The sequence below is a fragment of the Colossoma macropomum genome, unplaced genomic scaffold (assembly GCF_904425465.1).
Source record: "Colossoma macropomum unplaced genomic scaffold, Colossoma_macropomum, whole genome shotgun sequence".
In the NCBI taxonomy this organism is placed as follows: Eukaryota; Metazoa; Chordata; class Actinopteri; order Characiformes; family Serrasalmidae; genus Colossoma; species Colossoma macropomum.
The window spans coordinates 10,057,064-10,076,399 of NW_023494789.1; the positions used below are offsets into that span (position 1 = coordinate 10,057,064).

Here is a 19,336-nt window from a genome sequence, read left to right on the forward strand (position 1 = left end):
CGTTTTTCCACTCACTGTTCCATCTCACAATAGTGCTTTTTCGCTCTTTCTTCTTCGCTCTCTGGTATTCATGAAGCGTTTAATAAGTGTTTAATAAATGGTTGAAAACAGCTCTTTCATCCTCTGCTCTGTGAATGTCAAAAGGCTTTGATGGAATTCTTTGATAAGTGGAAGCTGCAGTCTATTGTCCATTCAGGCCAGTGTGAAAGAGGACCTGAGAGACACACAGGAGGGACGCGGGGCTGTTTTTCTGACCATGCTGTGGATGTAAAGGACTTATATAGCTTGTACAAGATGCAGCTTAGGCTTTAAGTACTTATTGAGAGTTAGTCAACAATGTCAATGATTTAAGAACAAACATGTTTTATAACAACTACAATGTTCAGATGATACAATATGGTACACATGGTCATACATCAGTGCACTACGGCTAATGGCTATGTCTATGGCTAATGTATTATCACTGTCCAAAAGAATGAGTATCCTCATATTATTCGATTTTTATTTCTCACCTACACTGGAGCACAGAGGCTGTCCTTGATGTTGTGTGAAAATTTCCTGATGAATAGACTAACAGAAATGCAGCAAACTTGCCAGGAAAAAGATGTCTTTACATTAGCTCTCATTAAAGGTAAGACTCGCCTCACAGCAAGAAGGGCCTGGGTTTGATTCCCCAGCTGGGCGACCAGGGTCCTTTCTGTGTGGAGTCTGCATGTCCTCCTTGTGTCTGCATGGGTTTCCTCCAGGTTCTCCAGTTTCCTTCCACTCCAAAGTGGAATGCAGTCAGGCCAACTGGACACGCTAAATTGCCCCTAGGTGTGAGTATATATGTCTGTCTGTATGCCCTGCAATGGACTGGTGACCTGTCCAGGGTGTATCCTTCCTTCCACCCAATGACTGCTCCAGCTCCCCCATGACCCGGAAGGATAAGCGGCTTAGAAGGGATGTGTGTGTGATACTGGGACCTAATTTCTTCTTTTGAATACACAAACAGTGATGCTTTGTTGTTTAATCTAAAATAAAATTGATTTTAATTTGTTTTTAATTTCCTTTTTACAGTTACAGTGATTGATTTTTTTTTTTAACCACAACCATTTTTTCACAACTTTTATTTTTACAACATTTATACCATTGTCAGCCTAATATTAACATTTTATTTTGACAAATGAAAAAAATCTTATGAAAATATTTACAGAGACATAAGTTTAGCTAGTTTTAGGTAGTGTTTTTTTTTTTTTAAACAAAAAGTTCTGCCCCACCACTTTTGAAGGTGTTCGTGAAGCTTGCTTGCTTCTTTAGCTTTGCACTGGAGCTATGAAGCTAATGTAGCTAACAAGTAATGGAAGCATATAGCCATCGGTTTAGCGCTGCGAGAAACTGCCTAACTATATCATCAACTACTTGCTTTAAACTGCATTGAACATTTAAGTAATCTCAAATAAAACGTATGCCCTCCCTGCCAAAACACTATGATTATTCACCATCATTGTTATTATGCTGATGGTTACATGCAGTGTAAAAGCAGCTTAAGTTGTGAGGTGGAGCCACTGAGGTTCAGACTTGTTGTTCCAGCACATCCCACAGATGCTTGCTCGGATTGAGATCTAGGGAGTTTGAAAGCCAAGGGAATACCTTGAACTCTGGATCATGTTCCTCAAAACCTTCCCGAACAGTGTGTGCAGTGTGGCAGGACACATTATCCTAATGAAAGAGGCCACTGCCATCATGGAATACCTTTGCCATGAAGCGGTGTATGGTCCGCAACCATGTGTGGGTAGGAGGCATGTGCCAAAGCACTGCCCAGAATGCCTGGACCCAAGGCCCTTGTGCACCCATTGTAGGCACTTCTGATGGTGAACAGGGGTTAGCATGGGCACTCTGATTGGTCTGTAGCTACACAGGTCCAAACACAGCAGAGTGTGATGCACCTCCTGTAAACATCATTAAAAATTTCTGTGACTTGTGCTACAGTAGCCCTTCTATAGGTTGGGACTGGACGGGATAACATTTGTTGCCCAACACCCTGTCGCCGGTTTGTGGTTTGTCCCTCCTCGGACCACTGTCTGTAGGTACTCACCACTGCTGACCAGTAGCACCCTACCATCCTTTTCTGAGATGCTCTGACCCAGTCGTTTGCCCGTAGAATTTGACCCTTGTTAAAGTCACTCGGGTCTCCACGCCTGCCTATTTCTCCTACACTCAACACGCTGACTGTGAGAACTGACTGTCCGCTTAATGTGTAGTATATTCCAGAACTTGACACATGCTGTTGTTAGAAGATAATCAATGTTATTCACTTCGTCTGTGAGTAGTCACAATGTTTTGGGTCATCAGTGAACTTTTCTCTAAAAAAATGGACAAAGTTCAGGCACCCAGATGGCTACTACTGTATCAATACACTACCTTATCAATGCATTTTATCATATGTAATACCAAAATGTTCCTTTAAGGTGGTTCTTTGTGTCGGTTTAAATTACTACAGAGTAATGAACTATGAACAAAAACACAATCCCTCCTGATACCTTATGGACAAATCTACTAGTCTCCCTTCATATCTTATTGACATAGCAAAGTCTCTCACCATTAGATATCAGTTTGTTTGACATTCTTAAATTCGGCAGCAAAAATGTTCAGGGAGCATGAATTCCATCTCTCATTTATTTAAAGTAAATTATTTATTTCTGTACACCACCCCACCTTCCCCTCCATAAAAAAGATGAATGTAAATTTTCCTCCCCAGCTGAGGCAAGAGGTCCTCATTACTTTTAAAGAAGGTTAATCCATTTAGCTTCTGCATATTGATATGCCAATTATATCTAATTGTAGAGAAGGCATCAGTCAAGGTAATAGTGCATAAACAGTGAGGGCCGCATTAAGAGCGGGGCATCGTGGGTAACGCCGGCGGTGTTAATTGGGGGAGAGGCACTCGGGGCAGTGAGGTGTGCAGTACCGACGGCGAGACATCACTCATCAGCGCTACCCACAATGCCGTTCATCACCCCATGCTGGGCCGTCTCCGAGGCAGCCAAGAAATGAGAGGAGGGGACAGTGTGACTGATTTATGATGACACCCTGATATCAGTGCTCTTCAATACTGACCTGTCCCTATGAGAATAAAGAACACAAGTGTTATACTGGACACCTACCATTTTCCTTAACTGGTCAGAGAATGGACCAGGTGATGTTTTAGTATGAGTCACTTTTGTTAGACAGTAAGAAGTTTAATAATGATGACAGTTTAATAGAATAAGAACTGATTCAAAAAATAGACTAAATTTCTTGCTGATAGTTCATTGTTGTCCCAAATATCTAAATATCTCAAATAGTCAGCTCATTTTAGCAATAGTGCATCAGTTGTCCTTTTGGGAGATGTTGTCATTTTGTAGTTCTTCTACACAAAGTGTGAAAATCACCTGTAAGTACTAAAGTTTATACATTTATACATTTTATACATTTTCCATCAAGGAAAACTGTCACTAAAACAAAAAAGCACTGAAAAAATGTATTTGTTAACTGAAAAAAACAGCTAAATCATATCTAGAATGTTCAGTGCCATCTATCGTCTACTGTTGTGCTAATGAAGCATTGCCAGTCCCTTCAGAAGGAAACATCAGGGTCCAGTTTGAAATTACATCCTGGTTTCTGACCAAATATTCACCATAATACTAAAAATCCACCAGAGAAAAAGTTGATGAAATAGAAAAATTGATACATATACAGTCATTAAATATGCTTTCATTACATTCTGCTATCACCCATCCACTGTGGTGTTTGCTTCATTGTTAATTAAATTAATCAAGCGCTCTGTGTTGATAGAATCTGTGCCTAAAGGTCTCATTTCAACACCCTCATCATATCTAATGTGCTTATGTTTCACATGAAAATTTGTTCTACAAAAAGAAGATTTCAGATCTGACAGTGTTGTACAATATTAGGCGCTACATCCATGAAATAAAGAGCATACTGTTACTGTCGGACCAAAACCGTGTATCTCTGAAATGGTAACTTCACAGGAGAAGGAAAAATGTTCTTACCCTTCAATGTAAGTTAAGATAAAAATACCTCATTCCAAGTCATTCTGGACTGTTTCTACTGGCCCGTTCATCATGTAATTTTGACACAATGTAAACAGCAGCATTAAAAAAAATAATAATACAAATAATTAAGATACAAGGTTTTGTTCTGACAGTGATGATAGTTATTCTCTTCAGGCTAATAACCTTCATATACCCAGTGAATATTTTTGAAATTCAGTACTTACCATATGAATGCACACTGTAATTTCTCATCATTAATTATACTTTATTGTGATTAGCTTACTTTTCTAACAGGTGTACATCAACCTTATTCCATCATTAATGATATTGTGGAGTTCTTGTAACTTGCTTATGATGAATACCTTCATAGATATGGATGGAAATCCCATATGTAGTTGTAGGCAAAAGTTTGAACACTCCTAGTGAAATACACGTTTGTTCCCTTTTGTAAGTTACAATAAGTTAACACATCCTCTGCAGAGAACACACTTCAATATGCCATTTTTCTGCAAATTTTAGTGCACAAATTCCTAAATTTGATTTATTTGCCTAGTATAACATAAAATACTGCCTTTTGCACAGGATATATTTTATAGTCTTTTTTTTTTGTTTTTGTTAATTTCTGGAAATAAACTGCAACTATGCGTTAAAGTTTGCAGAAGCTCCCTGTTGAGGATGTGTTAACTAATTTGACCAGGGATCGACAAACTTTTGCATACAACGGTATGACATGTAAACTGGACTGTCTGGAGGTATTGTAGGGATACAGTAGCTTAACTGAAATACACAAAGTCTAATATATTGTATATATTAATAATATAATATACTGTGTATAAAATTACACAGTGTAACCAATCCATTGTCATTCATAATTTGCCCTGTACTCCATTAATCGTTGGTCAGTTTCTCTCCACAGGACCAGTGTTGACCGGATATTATTTGAGTAGAGGACAAAGTGTGTGATGCTAATACTGGTGTATGAGTGTTTCTGGGGGCTTTGCACACATCAGTGTCACTACTAGGTTGGTCCACCACCCAAAAAAGTCCAGCAATGAGTGCCTCTGTGGTCAGAAACATACTATTGATAAAGAGCTAAAGAATAGAGAATTAGTGCATCAAAAAAATGGGCTAAAGCTTCTAACTGTACACCAGCATGATGGAGCAACTTGTTACATTCATCACTATCTGAACTTCAGTAGGTCAATCTACAAACAGTGGACAGTTTGCACCCCCACACATTTTGGAATTGTCAACTATTATTTTGCCTATTGGTTGGCATTAAGGCTGATGGTAATAAGGTTGAGGTCTGCAGCTTAAATCAGCCATATGGTGCCCATGTGGTCATGAACAAAGAATATCCCATCATTGTGCATAAATTAATACTTCATCCATGGCTTCCTTTTAAGCTTGGCATTCAATACAAGGCCTTCGTTATGACATTTAAAGCCCTTAATGGCCTGGCTCCCACATATTTTAATGATCTTGTGAGATGTTTAGCCCGTCCAGACTACTTTGCTGAGCTGAGGCAGGCTTACTGCAAGCTAGGATCTCTCACAGCTGAGTTGGTGGAGGCTCATTTTCTTAATGGCACCTAAAACTCTGAAAATGCATGCCATTTTAAAATCCAGATTCAAAACGTATAGCCAGAACTGTAACTATTTGGGCAGTTACTGTTATTTTACCTGTCAACCACAGCATATTGAAGATGAAGTTCTGGAACAACATCTCATGGACAGATGAGACAAAGATCAGCTTGTATCAGAATAATGGGAATTGAAGAGCAGGGAGAAGGGAAACAACTGCTTATGATCCAATGCCTGTCACCTCTTCTTTCAAGCATTCTGGAGGCAGTGTTATGATGTGGGCATGTATATCTGCCAATAGAACTGTTTCCCTTGTATTTGATGATAATGTAGCTGCTGACAAAGGTCAGCAAAATGAATTCTGACGTGTATGGCTATGTTACTGGCTCAGATTCAGCCGAATTCTTCAAAACTCTGGACGGCACTTCACAGCGCAGATGGACAATGAACCAACGCATACTGCAAAAGCAACCCAAGACTTTCTAAGTGGAATATTCTGTAGCTGTCACTTGACCTCAATCCAATCAAACTGAAGGCAAAACTGAAGGTAAAACACCCCAAGAACAAGGAGGAGCTGAAGACAGCTGCAGTAAAGGCCTGGCAGAGCATCACCAGGGAGGCGTCTGGGCGTCTGGTGAGCACCTAAAATGGGGATGATGTAAAAAGTATTATATCAGCAAATATTTAATAAAGCTACAGGGCTCCAGTTTTATGGACATGCCTATCTATAACGAAGAAAAAATTAAAATGGACAAAAAATCTTACAAACTTCTTATTTTACATTCTGCCATGTTCTTTAGCAGATCAACCATTGTTGTTTCCTGAGTCAATCTAATTTTATTATTGTGTGGATTTTATAAATATGCTGACATATTTACTGTAACAAGGCTGACCTAGGGTCTGGGGATGCAAAGAAAGTTTTTTTTACATAAAAAATTTACTCAGTTATTACTGTTGAGTTAAACTTTTCATGGCAAGGAAACTTTAGTGCACTTAAACAGCGCTAATAGGTTTTGAATTTGAAATTTTTCAACAGCAGCATAAACAGACCTGAGGGCCAAAACAATGAGTGTGTTCACATGCACTTAATAATCCGATCACTGCAGAAAATCAGATTTTGTCAGTAATTCGATTAGTGTGTCTATGTGCACTTAATAATCCGATCACTGCAGAAAATCAGATTTTGTCAGTAATTCGATTAGTGTGTTTACATGCATTTGAGTAATCAGATAATGTGAAACTCCAGGTCTACATGAGTCAGGCAGTAATTAGATTTCTGCTTTGCAACCAGCCAATTAACTCACAGAAGACTATTTAAATCCGTTATTTTCTCAAGCATGTATTTGGTTTCAGCGCCGCTCCAAAAGTGTTTTGTTGCGTCTCGCGGCAACACTGCTGGCTTATTTTCGGTACCGCCGTCTGTTTTCGCACATGCGCAGACTGAGAAATCAGAAAGAAATCAGAGTAAGAGTTTACATGCACTGAGAAATCTGATAACTGAGCTAAAATCCGACTCTTCTTATCGGATTTCTTGATCGGATTTCTAGACCTTACTCCAATCTAAGAAATTGGACCATGCTGTTTACACGACCATGTGATTGATCAGATAACTGCAGAAATGTGATTATGATCAGATTATTGACTGCCTGTAAACGCACTCAGTGATCATCAATGTAAATGATCCCTAAATGTATTTATAAAGAAAAAGTTTCTCAGATCTGTAATGATTTTACTATTTAAAATATATGTAAGGGATGCAAATTGTCCTGTTTCCGTTGAATGACTGTAGTGTTATTATGTTTTTGTAAAAATCCTTCAACCAATGCCCAGTGCAGGTCAGTGTGTTACTGGACAGCTCCTTGGTCAGTGGATTGCAGAGTTCAGCCGTGCTGGACATTGTTTGCAGCCAGGGCAGATTCCAGCACAGTGATAAAACGGTGGACGTCGGTGAAGGAGTTGTAGAGAGGAACAGGAGCTACACGCAGCACGCTGGGCTCCCTCATATCACACTGCAACAGGCAACAGATAAACAATCTCATTTCAGTATTTCAGCACAGATATAGTGTTAGTTTGGTTTAGTCTGATTCTAACTATACATTTTGTTTCAAATAACAGCTGATTATTGTCCTTTAGGATAACTTACACGTGGTTCCATGATGCCCTGATTGCTATTCAATCCTGAGTCATGTATAATCACAGGAAACACTATGCAAGTATGTGTGAATGTAAGTGTTTGCGACAGACAGTCAGACAGAGAGTTTGCCGTAAAAGCACTCACAGTGACTCCTCTCTTCTCCAGCTCCTTAAAGACAGCTCGGATGGGCAGGGAGAAAGAGAGGGACAGCTGGCAGCCTCTCTCAGCTGGGTTACTGGGAGTGATGATATGGACGTGGGGCTTATGAGGGTCTGACTTATCCCTGCTGTAGTAGTGCTTGAGAAGGTATTCCAGATAGCCAGTCAATAGGATGGACTTCTTCCTCAGATCCTTCATGGAGGTCTGGTTAAAGATCTAGTGAAGTAAAAGAATGATGCTGTTATTTTTTCAAAATAAATAAAAAAGTCTATAGGAAACATTATAATATAAGTATTGCTATTACTGTTATTAAGTTGGCTGACGTGGGGCCTGTACAGGAATAGTGCGCATGTGCAGGCCTGTAGGAAATTAATGGCAGAAAAGGCAAAACTCTGAAATTCAAAACCAAGAAACACATTAGCAACTGCTTAGGATTGTAAAGCTGTGGCCTATCAACACCTTAGCAACCACCTCAGATTCCATAGCAATAGCCTAGCAACACTTTAGCAACCACTGGGGATTCCATAAGAATGACCTAGCAATACCTTAGCAACCGCCTCATATACCATAGCAGTGGCCTAGCAACACCTTGGCAACCACCTTTAGATAACATAGCAATGACCTAGCAACACTTTAGCAACCACCTGGGATTTCATAGGAATGACCTAGCAATGACCTAGCAACACCTTAACAACAGCCTGGGATTCCAGAGCAGTGGCCTAGCAACACTTTAGCAACCACCTCAGATACCATAGCAATGACCTAGCAACACTTTAGCAACCACCTGGGATTCCATAGGAATGACTTAGCAAAGATCTAGCAACACCTTAACAACAGCCTGGGATTCCAGAGCAGTGGCCTATCAACACCTTAGCAACCACCTGAGACTCCATAGCAATGGCTTAGCAACACCTTAGCAACCACCGGGGATTCCATAGGAATGATCTAGCAATACCTTAGCAATCACCTTGGACACCATAGCAGTGGCCTAGCAACACCTTGGCAACCATCTCAGATACCATAGCAATGACCTAGCAACACCTACGCAACCACCTGGAATTCCTTTGGAATGACCTAGCAACTCCTTAGCAACCACCTCAGATACTGTAATAATAATAATAATAATAAGAAGAAGAAGAAGAAGAAGAAGAAGAAGAAGAGAATAATAATAATAATAATAATTATTATTATTATTATTATTATTATTATTATTATTATTATTGTTGTTGTTGTTGTTGTTATTATAATACTCAAGGTAATATAATAATAATAATAATAATAATAATAATAAGAAAAAGAAGAAGAAGAAGAAGAAGAAGAATTTTAACCAATATTACAGCTGTTTAAAAATTGATTTATTGTCTGTCTTATTAATCTTATTCATCTATGGTTTGGTAAATACATTGAGTAATGTGCATGCATTATACAATTTCCTCACCTCTAGACTGGCCTGTAGGGGGCACACCAGCAAAATGGGTTGATTAGAAAGTCTGTATCCATTCACTCCAGGCTGCAGGTCCATTTCTGTAGAAACATGTGTGCCATCGCAGCCTGCATTAGCAAGGTACTCAGCCAAATGAAGAATATTACTTTGTAATACCATGTTTAACCACATGAGGCCAGCACTACACAAGTTATGTTCCCTGTTGATATGGAGTCTCAGTAGACACTGCCATGAAAACTCAGCTGATGCTTGAAAACTCATTAAGAAGCTGCTCTTGTTATTCAGACTCAATGAAATAAGATTTTGAACAGTAAGCAGCAGAATGCAGAAACATGGAGGTGAACAGAGATAGTGTGTAATGTGTTGTTGTACCATTGGTCATTTGGAATCTAGTGCTCAGTTTGTGCCCCCACCAACCCAACAGACTGAAAGACATAGAGAGAGAGAGAGAGGTTGAATAATTTGTCTCTTTAACACAATGTAGAGCCTTTGAACCATAAGCAGTCTATGAAATTGGCTGTGATTACCACTCACATGGGTTTGACCGTGTCCGTATGTTTCTCATGTACAAACGCTCCTGCCAAACCACCAGCTCCAGAGTTCACATACTGACCACAACACAGAGAAATGACCATACTGAACAGGGATATTAATGAACTGCAGGTAAAACAGCACTGAAAACAATAACAAGATATGATCATACTGAACACATTATGATCTATGCATGTGGGTTCTTGTTACTGTTGTGTTGTTGGACAAGATTTACAGAATGTTTTCTCAGAAATCTTATTGAACATAATGAGAAGCTGAAGTGCACAGTTCAGTTTTTTGTCAAAATACCGGCATGTAAATCAAGATAAATTTCAAATTATATGCAGTGTGTATGTGAGCTGCATTGATTAGCAGTCTTATTATTTGTTTAATGTCCTGTAAGGCTTGCCCAACCTCTACAGTTGACAGAGGAGCACCCTGAAGCATAGCTAGTATACTGACCTTATATGTGCACCAGCAAGCGAAGTCTACTCCCCAGTCATGCAGTCGCAGTTCAGCATTACCCACTGCATGCGCACAATCAAATCCCACATAACAGCCCTAAACACACACACACACGCACACACACACACACACACACACACACACACACACACACACACACACACGCACATGTTAAGGAATAGAAAACACAAAGAGGAAATAAAACACTTCCTAAAAATCATGTTTCCATTGCATTTTTATAGTATTTATAGTGATACAGTCTGCCAGCTCAGCCACTAGAGGGAAACGCTCAAAGGGAAAGTCCACTGATTTTTCAACATTTCTGTATAATTAACTGTATAATTAACTGCTTGAGAGGTAAACAGTCATTCAGAGTGATTCGATGTGAAATAGTTCACTGTAGAGGAACTTTAACCACCCAGGTTTCTTTACAGTGGTGGTGAGTCATGATGTCTACAATGAAAATACAGCCATTTTATTTACTATCCAAAAAAATCAGTGACAAGTAGTTTTATAAATAATATTAATAATAGTAAAATTGTTGTAAATCTGGGAATTTCTTTGACGATGAATGTACATTAAATTAGGACATAAAACATTAACCTCTTTAGATGTCTGGTTCCTGTCACCACCACTGTGCACAATTCTGACTTCTCTATATTGAAGCATTTCACACCAAACCACTCTGAATGACTGTTTAGAATTTAACCATTTAATTATGCAGAAGTAAAAAAATCAGGTGGAGTTCCCCTTTAATGAACTTCATTATCATAGATCGTTATCAGTCAGATAGTATCTCACTATTAGATAAATTAGTATTAGTTGCATTCAGTCAGTTAGGAAAGTTACTCATTTCCGTTTTGATCCTTCCCATTTAGTTACTGGATCCTTTTTAAGGTTTAGTTTCATTCTGTTTTGTTGGCTCAGCTCCTGGCTTTCTGATCTGTTCTTCACATCTGTCACTTTGGAGCTTTAGCATTTTATTTTAGACCAAAAAGATCCCAAAAAGAGAAAACAAACTTCCTGATGCTGATAGATGCTGTATGTATTAGGAGGTTCCTCTGCAGTTTTTTATTCGGGTTGTTTTTTGGTCACTACCTTTACTTTAACTTCAATCATTACTGAGGTAACAACACTTAGACCCCCGCCACCCACCCATTCACCTGCAATCATGTGCAAATGTTTGGGAGACTCCGGTCAAATGGCATGTTCTTTCAAGTTTCTACAGAAAACACACTTTGGCACATTTTAATGCACAAATATTCTTTACACTTTGAAAAAGTAATAGCACATTTCATATTTGATTATATATATATATATATATATGTTATATATATATATATATGTTAAATTCAGCAAATAAATAAAAGATTGTGTTGCTATGGAAAAATGTGATGTTTATTCTCACTCACAAAATCAACAAATCATGTAGCGCTAGGGATCATCAGACTTTTGCATGCAACTGAAAGTCCATATGAGGAAACAGATGGGAGAAACATCAACCTGTCAAGTGTCCAGCGCAGTATTGTGTATGATCTAACCTGGGCCTGGCCTGCTTTGGTGATGACCTCCATATTGAAGAGCTGCCCAGTATAGTACTGGACTCCGCTGAGCATCACCAGAGCGATGGAGTGTCCTTCTCGCTCTATCGTAGACACAATGTCCTCTGTCCTCAGGGTGTCCTCTCCCTAACGTGGACCACAACATATCTCAGTGCAGCATAACAATGTTACAAAGTAAGTGTAGGAGAAAGAGTGGAAAACATCTCTCTTTTTCATCCAGAAACCTGGTGCATTTACTTCAAACTTATACATTTATTTATACTTTTTTCTGGTATGACTATGGAAATATTATGTTATGTAGTTATGAGAATGAAAAAGTGAAGTGTGGCCCCATATACAGGCCCCCACAGTTTCAGTGGTTGAAAATGAAGGTATAAAAACTACATATGTTTACTAAAAGGAAACTAAAGAAGTCAGTGTTTGTAAGATGGTGAAGAGTTACCTCTCTGGGTTTAAGGAGGAGCATGCTTTTGCTGGGGTCAAACCCCCGTAGCCGTATCTGAGATTCCACAGCATACTGTAAAACACAAAGATGTACTTACTTATTATATTTATGAGGGCACATTTTTCATCAAGGGGCTTCTTGACAGCTGCACATCCTTTCGGGCCCAATCCCATTTCACCTCTCACCCCTACCACTCAGCCCTTAGCCCTCCGTTTGCCTAGTTCACGTCTAGTAGTATTGTGTCCCAATTTCTGTAGAGGGGTAGGATGAAGTGTTAGGGCTTCATGGCCCTCCGAACAGAGGTTTTTTTAGAGGCACACTCCAAACAGAGTGTTATGAGAAAAAAAAGAGAAACTGGTGATCGATGCGCGAGTGACCAAAGTTACAACTTACGATAACGATTGTATTATCTTAGTTTAATGTCGTTTCAGTGTATTTTGGTCCTTTTCTTCATAACAAGCAGAGAAATCGCTAGTAGTATGCTAATGTCTCGGTAGCTAGCTATCTAATTTTCCCATTCCACCTTAAATAGTCCAGCAGTACTCACGCTTGAGGCGCCAGAATGTAACAGCTGCTCCATTTAAGGTGGAACAGGAAAATTCAAACAAGAATCTGGTGAATATCTAACTTCAGCTTCATATCACTGAAGAGTTAGGGGTGAGTGATAGTAAATAATATCACCCCCCCACCTTCTTTACAAGCATATGATGCCATAATGTAACTAAAGCCCAGCAGTGATATTGCTGAACTTTACCCTCCTCTGCTGTCACTGCAGACTGGCAGGGTCACCTACAGAGCACCGCTAGTAGCCTGTTAATGAAGTAATGTTCTTCTTTATTTGAGGGTTGTTCTATTTTTTAGGGCAAGGTGACACTTGAAAACAAGGGGTAGGGGTGAAAATAAGAAAAATTGGATTGGGCCATAGTGCTGAGTTGTCTTCTCACAGTGGAAGGATGGAGAGAAACACCTGTGGATTTTTTTTCAGATAATTTTTAGATCATTTGTATGCAAGTGGATTATTATTGATTGTGCATTGCTGAAGAATAAGAAAAAGAAAAAAATGTGTTTCCTGTAGAAAATGCAGTGATTACACAGCTTAAGCTTGCTAAGATGTTGCTATGGTATCCCAAGCAATTGCTATAGTGTTGTTAAGTGGTTGCTATAGTATCCCAGGTGGTTGCTAAATGTTGCTAAGCGGTTGGTACAGTGTCCCAGATGGTTGCTATGGTGTTGCTTGCTGAATAATGTCCTCAATGGCCATTTTGACAGAACACTAATTAAATGAAAGCCAGTTTCTCACTTTTGCACAGTACTGCATATCCATTTTGCATTTATACACTGTGCATTTAGGCTTGTGGTCCAGTTTCCTATGTAACACGTGGGTAGAATGTGTCCAATTTGCACCTGAAACTGATGCAAAAGTCTTAGAACACTGAGCCCACAGTCTTTAACATGTTACCAAACCAGTCCCTGAAATACCAGCATAGGTTTTACTTTGATGCAAGCCTGCCAGCTGAGCTCTTGGTTGCATTTACCACCTAAAACAACAATATCTAACTAGGATATTTGGAGTGCTGGGTGTTAAGACAAAGTGAGAGTTCACAGTTTCACCTACATGGTCAGACGGAAAGGCTTTGTCCTCCAGGAGGATTTTGTGGCGTTTTGCGGTGGGCTGGTAAAAAGCAAGCTGTGGGAGAAAAAAAAAACAAACAGACATAAGTACATACATCATAAGTACATGCCTGACAGCATGTTGTTCACAGATTTACATCTGTAATCTGAACAAATATTTACCATCAGAAGGTGTAGGTTAACTGTCAGGCCATTCATCAAAGCAACTTCCTCTGCTTTAGCACCTTTACATACATACACACACAAAGGCACATGTCTGTGAAAACAGACGTTGCGTTGCTGTGTACAGTAATAGTAAGTGAAGGCTTAAGGTCCACTCTTGTCCACTAGCATGTCTACTGAGTTTCCCTGTAATTCATTAACATTTTGTTTTTGCGATCTTTTACGAAGAAGAGAAGAAGTGATGCCAGTGTACAATGCCAAAATTTCAGCAATTACCCACAAGCTTTGCCATGAGATCCTCTAGATTGTTCTCAGCCCAGGCCCAAGGTCGTGACCCCATTATATGACCATGGGCTCCTCTGTAAACAACCAAGCATTTCAGTTTGAGTTGAGAGGTCCAAGGACATGGACATACTGGCTTACGAACAATGTATAGATAAGACAAATCAATGACTTGTTTTTTGTTTTAATAGTTGCATAGTTACATGAAAGTTGTTAAATAATAAATAATGCAATTATATTAGCCTAAAAATAAATAATACATTTACAAAAGAGCCAAAAACAATGCAGAGTGCATAAAGACTGCTCACGTTTTGGCCCATTTCTCCAACTCCTCGTCAATATACTTTTTCACATTTTTGGGCTGTAGTCCAAGAGAGTTACCCGCAAAGTAAATGCAGTCTTCCGAACCATCCACGAGTGACAGATCAGCTGTAGGAAAGAAAAACAGAAAAAAAAAATGTTAAGTAATGTGCAAAGATCAGAGAACACCCTTCATTTATTAGACTTTCGGCCAAAACAAGCTATTTACAAACCTAAACAAGTTTCTTATTTTTCAGCACAGAAAACTTATTCAATAGAAAATTACACAGAAGCCTCAACAAGTAAATATTATATCACATTTTTCAGTATTTAGTGTATCTAAAGTTTGACTTTTTTACAGCTTCTTTTCTTTTCTGGAGACTCGTTTTCAGTTTTACAAAGAAATCTGCAGGAATGTTCTTCCACACCTCCACAGTTCAGTCTTCGATTATGAAAAGAAGAAAATGCAGTCAACTTATAAGTAGCCCCAAACACATTCAGTGATGTTGAGGTCTAGATGTCTATGGTGGTCAATCCAACTCTCTGTTGTTTCTTCTATTTTGTCTATTTCCTACACTCATAGCAAAAAGCATTCTATATAGTAGTGAAAAATGATTTTTCTTTTCTTCATTACACACTGTTAGAAATAAAGGTTCTGTGGAGGTACATTTTTCCTTTATCAAGGTACAAGCAACGTAAATGTTCCCTCAAAGGTACTACAGTGGTTTTAATGTCCAATTGTTAACTTAAATACATTTTTCCAGGTGAAAAATACATATTTGTACCTTTTCATAACCTAATATTTTAAAACAGAACAATAAAATAAAAAGCCTGGAGATGAGACAAGGTGTGTGGAGTCAACTTAGATTTTTTTTTTTTTTTTTATATATATATAATTTCAATGGATTATGGTACAATTATGTTCCCTGACTAAAGGTGCTGAGATGTACCCTTGAGGGGACCACTCCAGTGACAAGAGGGGTACTGCCCCAGTGACAGTTGACTACCTTTTTTTCTGAGTGTGTGCATTATCAAACAGAACACTAAGCTAGAAAGTGGGCAAAATTCAAACGTAAAATTCAAAAAAGAAACAGAGCCTCTCTTCCTTGCAATTACATATTCTCCTCTACTGCTCATTCTGTGGCAAAATGCCTTTGACCCCAATTGCATTTTCATTTTTATGGTCTTCTCTGCCTGTCAATCATCCCATCAGGGTGGGGCCAACAGCGTGCCTTCTTGAAAAGGCTTTGTTTAATTTATGTTTGAATTTTGGTGTTCTTTTGTTTTTTGTTAAAGCAATTCAAATGCATTCTTAGAGAGTGACAGTGCATATAGGATAAATTACGTATGAATTATCATTTTGACACAATACAAAAAATCCCATCAAGCATGAATATGCAGTTCTGGAAGTTCATTTTGATTGAATTAAAGCTGCTCATAAAGCATATAAATCTTAATGGAAATGAAATGCGAACATACAAAACCATTGCCATTTTACATATTGTGTTTTCATTATAACGCTGATACTGATATGCTTCTATACAATTTCACCACACATTCATTAAATGGTTCTTTGAGTGCTCCTGGTTCTATATAGAACAACTGCTTTAAGAACCCTTAAATAACTATTTTTAGGAGGGTATTTTTTTCAGATCTGAAAGAAAATGGAGCTTAATCTCTCAAAGATGAAAGCTTTTAGTGCTGGTTATCTGATGGGGACAGTTTTGGTGTCTACCAGGTCTTGTTTGGTTGTTAGAAGTCTCATTTTCTCTACATGTTTTCTTTTTTATGTTTTTTTTTTTCTTATTTACAAAATATAACCATTTATGAATTCTAAAAATTTGGATTGTTGTATTATATTATATCCGATCCCCTCCTGAACGTCTCCTAACTTATTGACCATCTTGACAGAAACAATAAATGAATGAAGGGTGGTCTCTGACTTTTGCAAAGTACTGTACCACTTCCACACTGTACACAATGCATCGTAATATAAATGTTAAGTGGTATTAAACGATTGCCTATTGGTACACTTACATGGTGGAAGCCCAGCAACCTTCGGGACAAGGAATTCCTGACGCAGATGTCTCAGCTCGTCATGCTCGTCAAAATATTCAGCCACTTCACGTGATGTAGGGCTGCAGCCCAGGTGTTTAGACACCTTCTCAATGACTTCTCGTGGTGAGCCGACAGCCAGAAGATCCATGTCTAGATTGTAGAGAGAAATGATCAAGATCTTGAGTAACCAGAAAATAAAAGTTTATTAGCAAAGAAGGTAGTGGGAGCTGTAGTCAGTTAGCTTGACCTAAATTTACATAATGCTGACTCGCCTCTTCTAGTGCTTGATTGTTAGTAGCCACATTAGCGAACTGCAAATAATCTCATTGAAACATCGTTTAGCATTTAAAAGTCATTAAGCAATCCACAAAGCAGGTTTAGAGGAATAGAGAAACAGTCTTAGCAAAGCAGCCTTACAACAACAGAGTAGCAGGTATAAAGTTTGAAGGTGAAGGCCTCTTGCAGTGCATAAAGTACTTTAAAATGCACTAGAAAACAACCGCTTTAAAAACATGATATCATTTTGCAGCAGCGTTAAACTCTATATGCTCATCTTCTATTGGCACTGTAATTAGCCTTGTACTTCTCTCTAGAAGGCACTCCACCCTTTTGTCATATTACTTACCTAAGAGAGTATGCTCACCTAGTTTAGGCTAGAAATTGTTCTCAGTCTGGGACGGTGCTCGATTCAGGATCAGTTCCAGACTAAAAAGACTTCATTACACCCCTTGGAAAGTGGCCTTTCACCTCATGTGTCAACAGTGAAGTTAAGCTAATGATTGCCAGACAGATTCATTCAGAAAGCCATAGTAAAGTTGAATAGTCTTTTTGCAGATTTTAATTACAGTTAATGCCTGTATTTTCTTAATTTTATCATAAGCTGTAAAAACATACTGCAGTTTCTACACTAGTATACAAGACAGTGTGGCACTTTAAGTGTGTTTTAGAGTTTTATACAGCATCTCATGTTGTGTTCTGGAAACACATTTACAGCACAGAAATATTTTACTGTATCAAACAACTTATAATAAAACTACTGTAATATAATTGTACCAATATCAAAATACTGCATTTTACAGTAAAACAAGACATTAAAATACTTTTCTACAGCCGCAAAGGATCATTGTCTTTACTGGAAATGTATTTTTGTTTTCCGTTATTTAAATCATATCCAATTTGAAGTGTAAACTTACAGAGTGTTAACATTAGTTAACATTGGCCTTGTTGGCTAGTTAGCTAACACTAGTTAGCTATCTAACACTATGCTAGCTTACCTGGCACAACCTGTATCAATAATTAACAAAAAAGCATGGGGTATTCAATGTGTCCATGCACTTTTTGCCTTTTTTTCTTATGTTGTTATTTAGGAAATGTAGAAGCTTTCACTTTTTTAAAGTATTCTTTTTCTTTGAAAGTATGTACCACTGCTACAATAATGCTAATTTCAGCTAGCTATGAGCTTTAGGTTGTATAGGATTTGCATTGTCATATTAGTGCCACTCTAACGGTGGTGTACATTCACTTTCCCACATTTTTTTTTTTTGTAGTTTAATATTGCAGCTTTAGCTGAAACACTGATTTTGGGGCTTGTAAGACATGCATGTAAAATATTTTTGCTTTGTACATTGCAGTTTTTAGTGAATCATTTAGAATATAATTCTCACTGTACTATTCCAAGAGCTTACCTTACTTTCACACACAAAGAGGTGGAAAGAGGTGATGGCTTATTGGCAACCAACAACATCACATTTAACATGCCTTTTTTTACATATGTTCTGTCATTGTTAGACAAACAAGCCAGCAGGTTGTAGTGGTCATGCACATCTATTTCAGACAGAGATATGCAAACAGCAGTTTATAAACGATAATGTCAATAATGTAATAGATTTCAATTGTAGTAATGTGCTGACATGAGTCAAACATGTAATACAACCCAGGAATGTATTAGCTCCCCCAATAATGTAAAAATTTTGTTATTACTAATGAAATATACCTTATTGGGAATTTTATAATAGCTATTATATTATAGTGACTGTATCCCAAGTACTATAGTGAATTCTGAGACAGGTGTCATAATACATACATACATACAAATCTAGCTATATATGTAGTTTTTTGACTAGTTACCCAATAACACCACTTATTAAAAAACATCTGTTCATCTGGCAGACAAATATTAATACTCAAGTTTATGTACACTAGTGTATCTTCTAGTGCTGTGCAAGAGGTGGCTGCACGAATTAGATTAACCACAGCAACACTTGTTTAAATTATACTACACAATAAACATGCCTACCTCATACCTCACCATGGGTCCTCACCAGGAGTACAATATTTGAAGAAGCTGTAAGAATTCTCCTGTTTTGAGGCTGGAGTTTTAGTCTGTCCTCTTTGAGCTGATAGTGTTGTGTGGATGTGAGCAGCATAGAACGTTCAGCTAATTGACCCTTTCCTAGCAAACAGTAACTGCACAACTAAGAGACTGTATGCACAACAATATTCAATTTTATAGTTTTCTCCAAAGAGGAACTTGATCATGCGA

The 19,336-nt window shown here is 38.2% G+C and overlaps 1 protein-coding gene across 4 annotated transcripts; it reads right to left on the reverse strand.

Annotated features, from left to right (window-relative positions):
• Positions 1-3,205: 3,205 nt before the first annotated feature.
• kynu (kynureninase) lies at positions 3,206-19,315 on the reverse strand. 4 transcript variants are annotated; one of them, XM_036570025.1, is made up of 14 exons: positions 19,098-19,315; positions 16,774-16,944; positions 14,745-14,865; positions 14,431-14,513; positions 14,155-14,216; positions 13,976-14,047; positions 12,358-12,432; positions 11,895-12,041; positions 10,351-10,449; positions 9,892-9,965; positions 9,730-9,782; positions 9,352-9,437; positions 7,899-8,129; positions 3,206-7,629 (listed from the first exon to the last, which is right to left on the reverse strand). In XM_036570025.1, exons 2-14 carry the CDS (start codon positions 16,940-16,942, stop codon positions 7,501-7,503), a joined length of 1,401 nt encoding a protein of 466 aa, XP_036425918.1. In that variant the 5' UTR covers positions 16,943-16,944; positions 19,098-19,315; the 3' UTR covers positions 3,206-7,500. The 4 variants fall into 4 exon arrangements, with proteins under 4 accessions (XP_036425918.1, XP_036425917.1, XP_036425915.1 ...); XM_036570024.1 differs by having other exon boundaries at positions 19,091-19,315; XM_036570022.1 differs by lacking the exon at positions 19,098-19,315 and adding an exon at positions 17,438-17,540.
• Positions 19,316-19,336: the final 21 nt, after the last annotated feature.

Bases quoted from the DNA above. Each gene is read 5' to 3' on its own strand.
- kynu (XM_036570025.1), bottom strand. From the start codon at position 16,942: ATGGATCTTCTGGCTGTCGGCTCACCACGAGAAGTCATTGAGAAGGTG. The intron at 12,433-13,975 runs GTAGGTGAAACT...TGTGTTTTACAG, and splicing joins AAGCCTTTCCGTCTGACCAT to TATGCTGTGGAATCTCAGAT. The intron at 12,042-12,357 runs GTAACTCTTCAC...GGTCCACGTTAG, and splicing joins TCCTCCTTAAACCCAGAGAG to GGAGAGGACACCCTGAGGAC.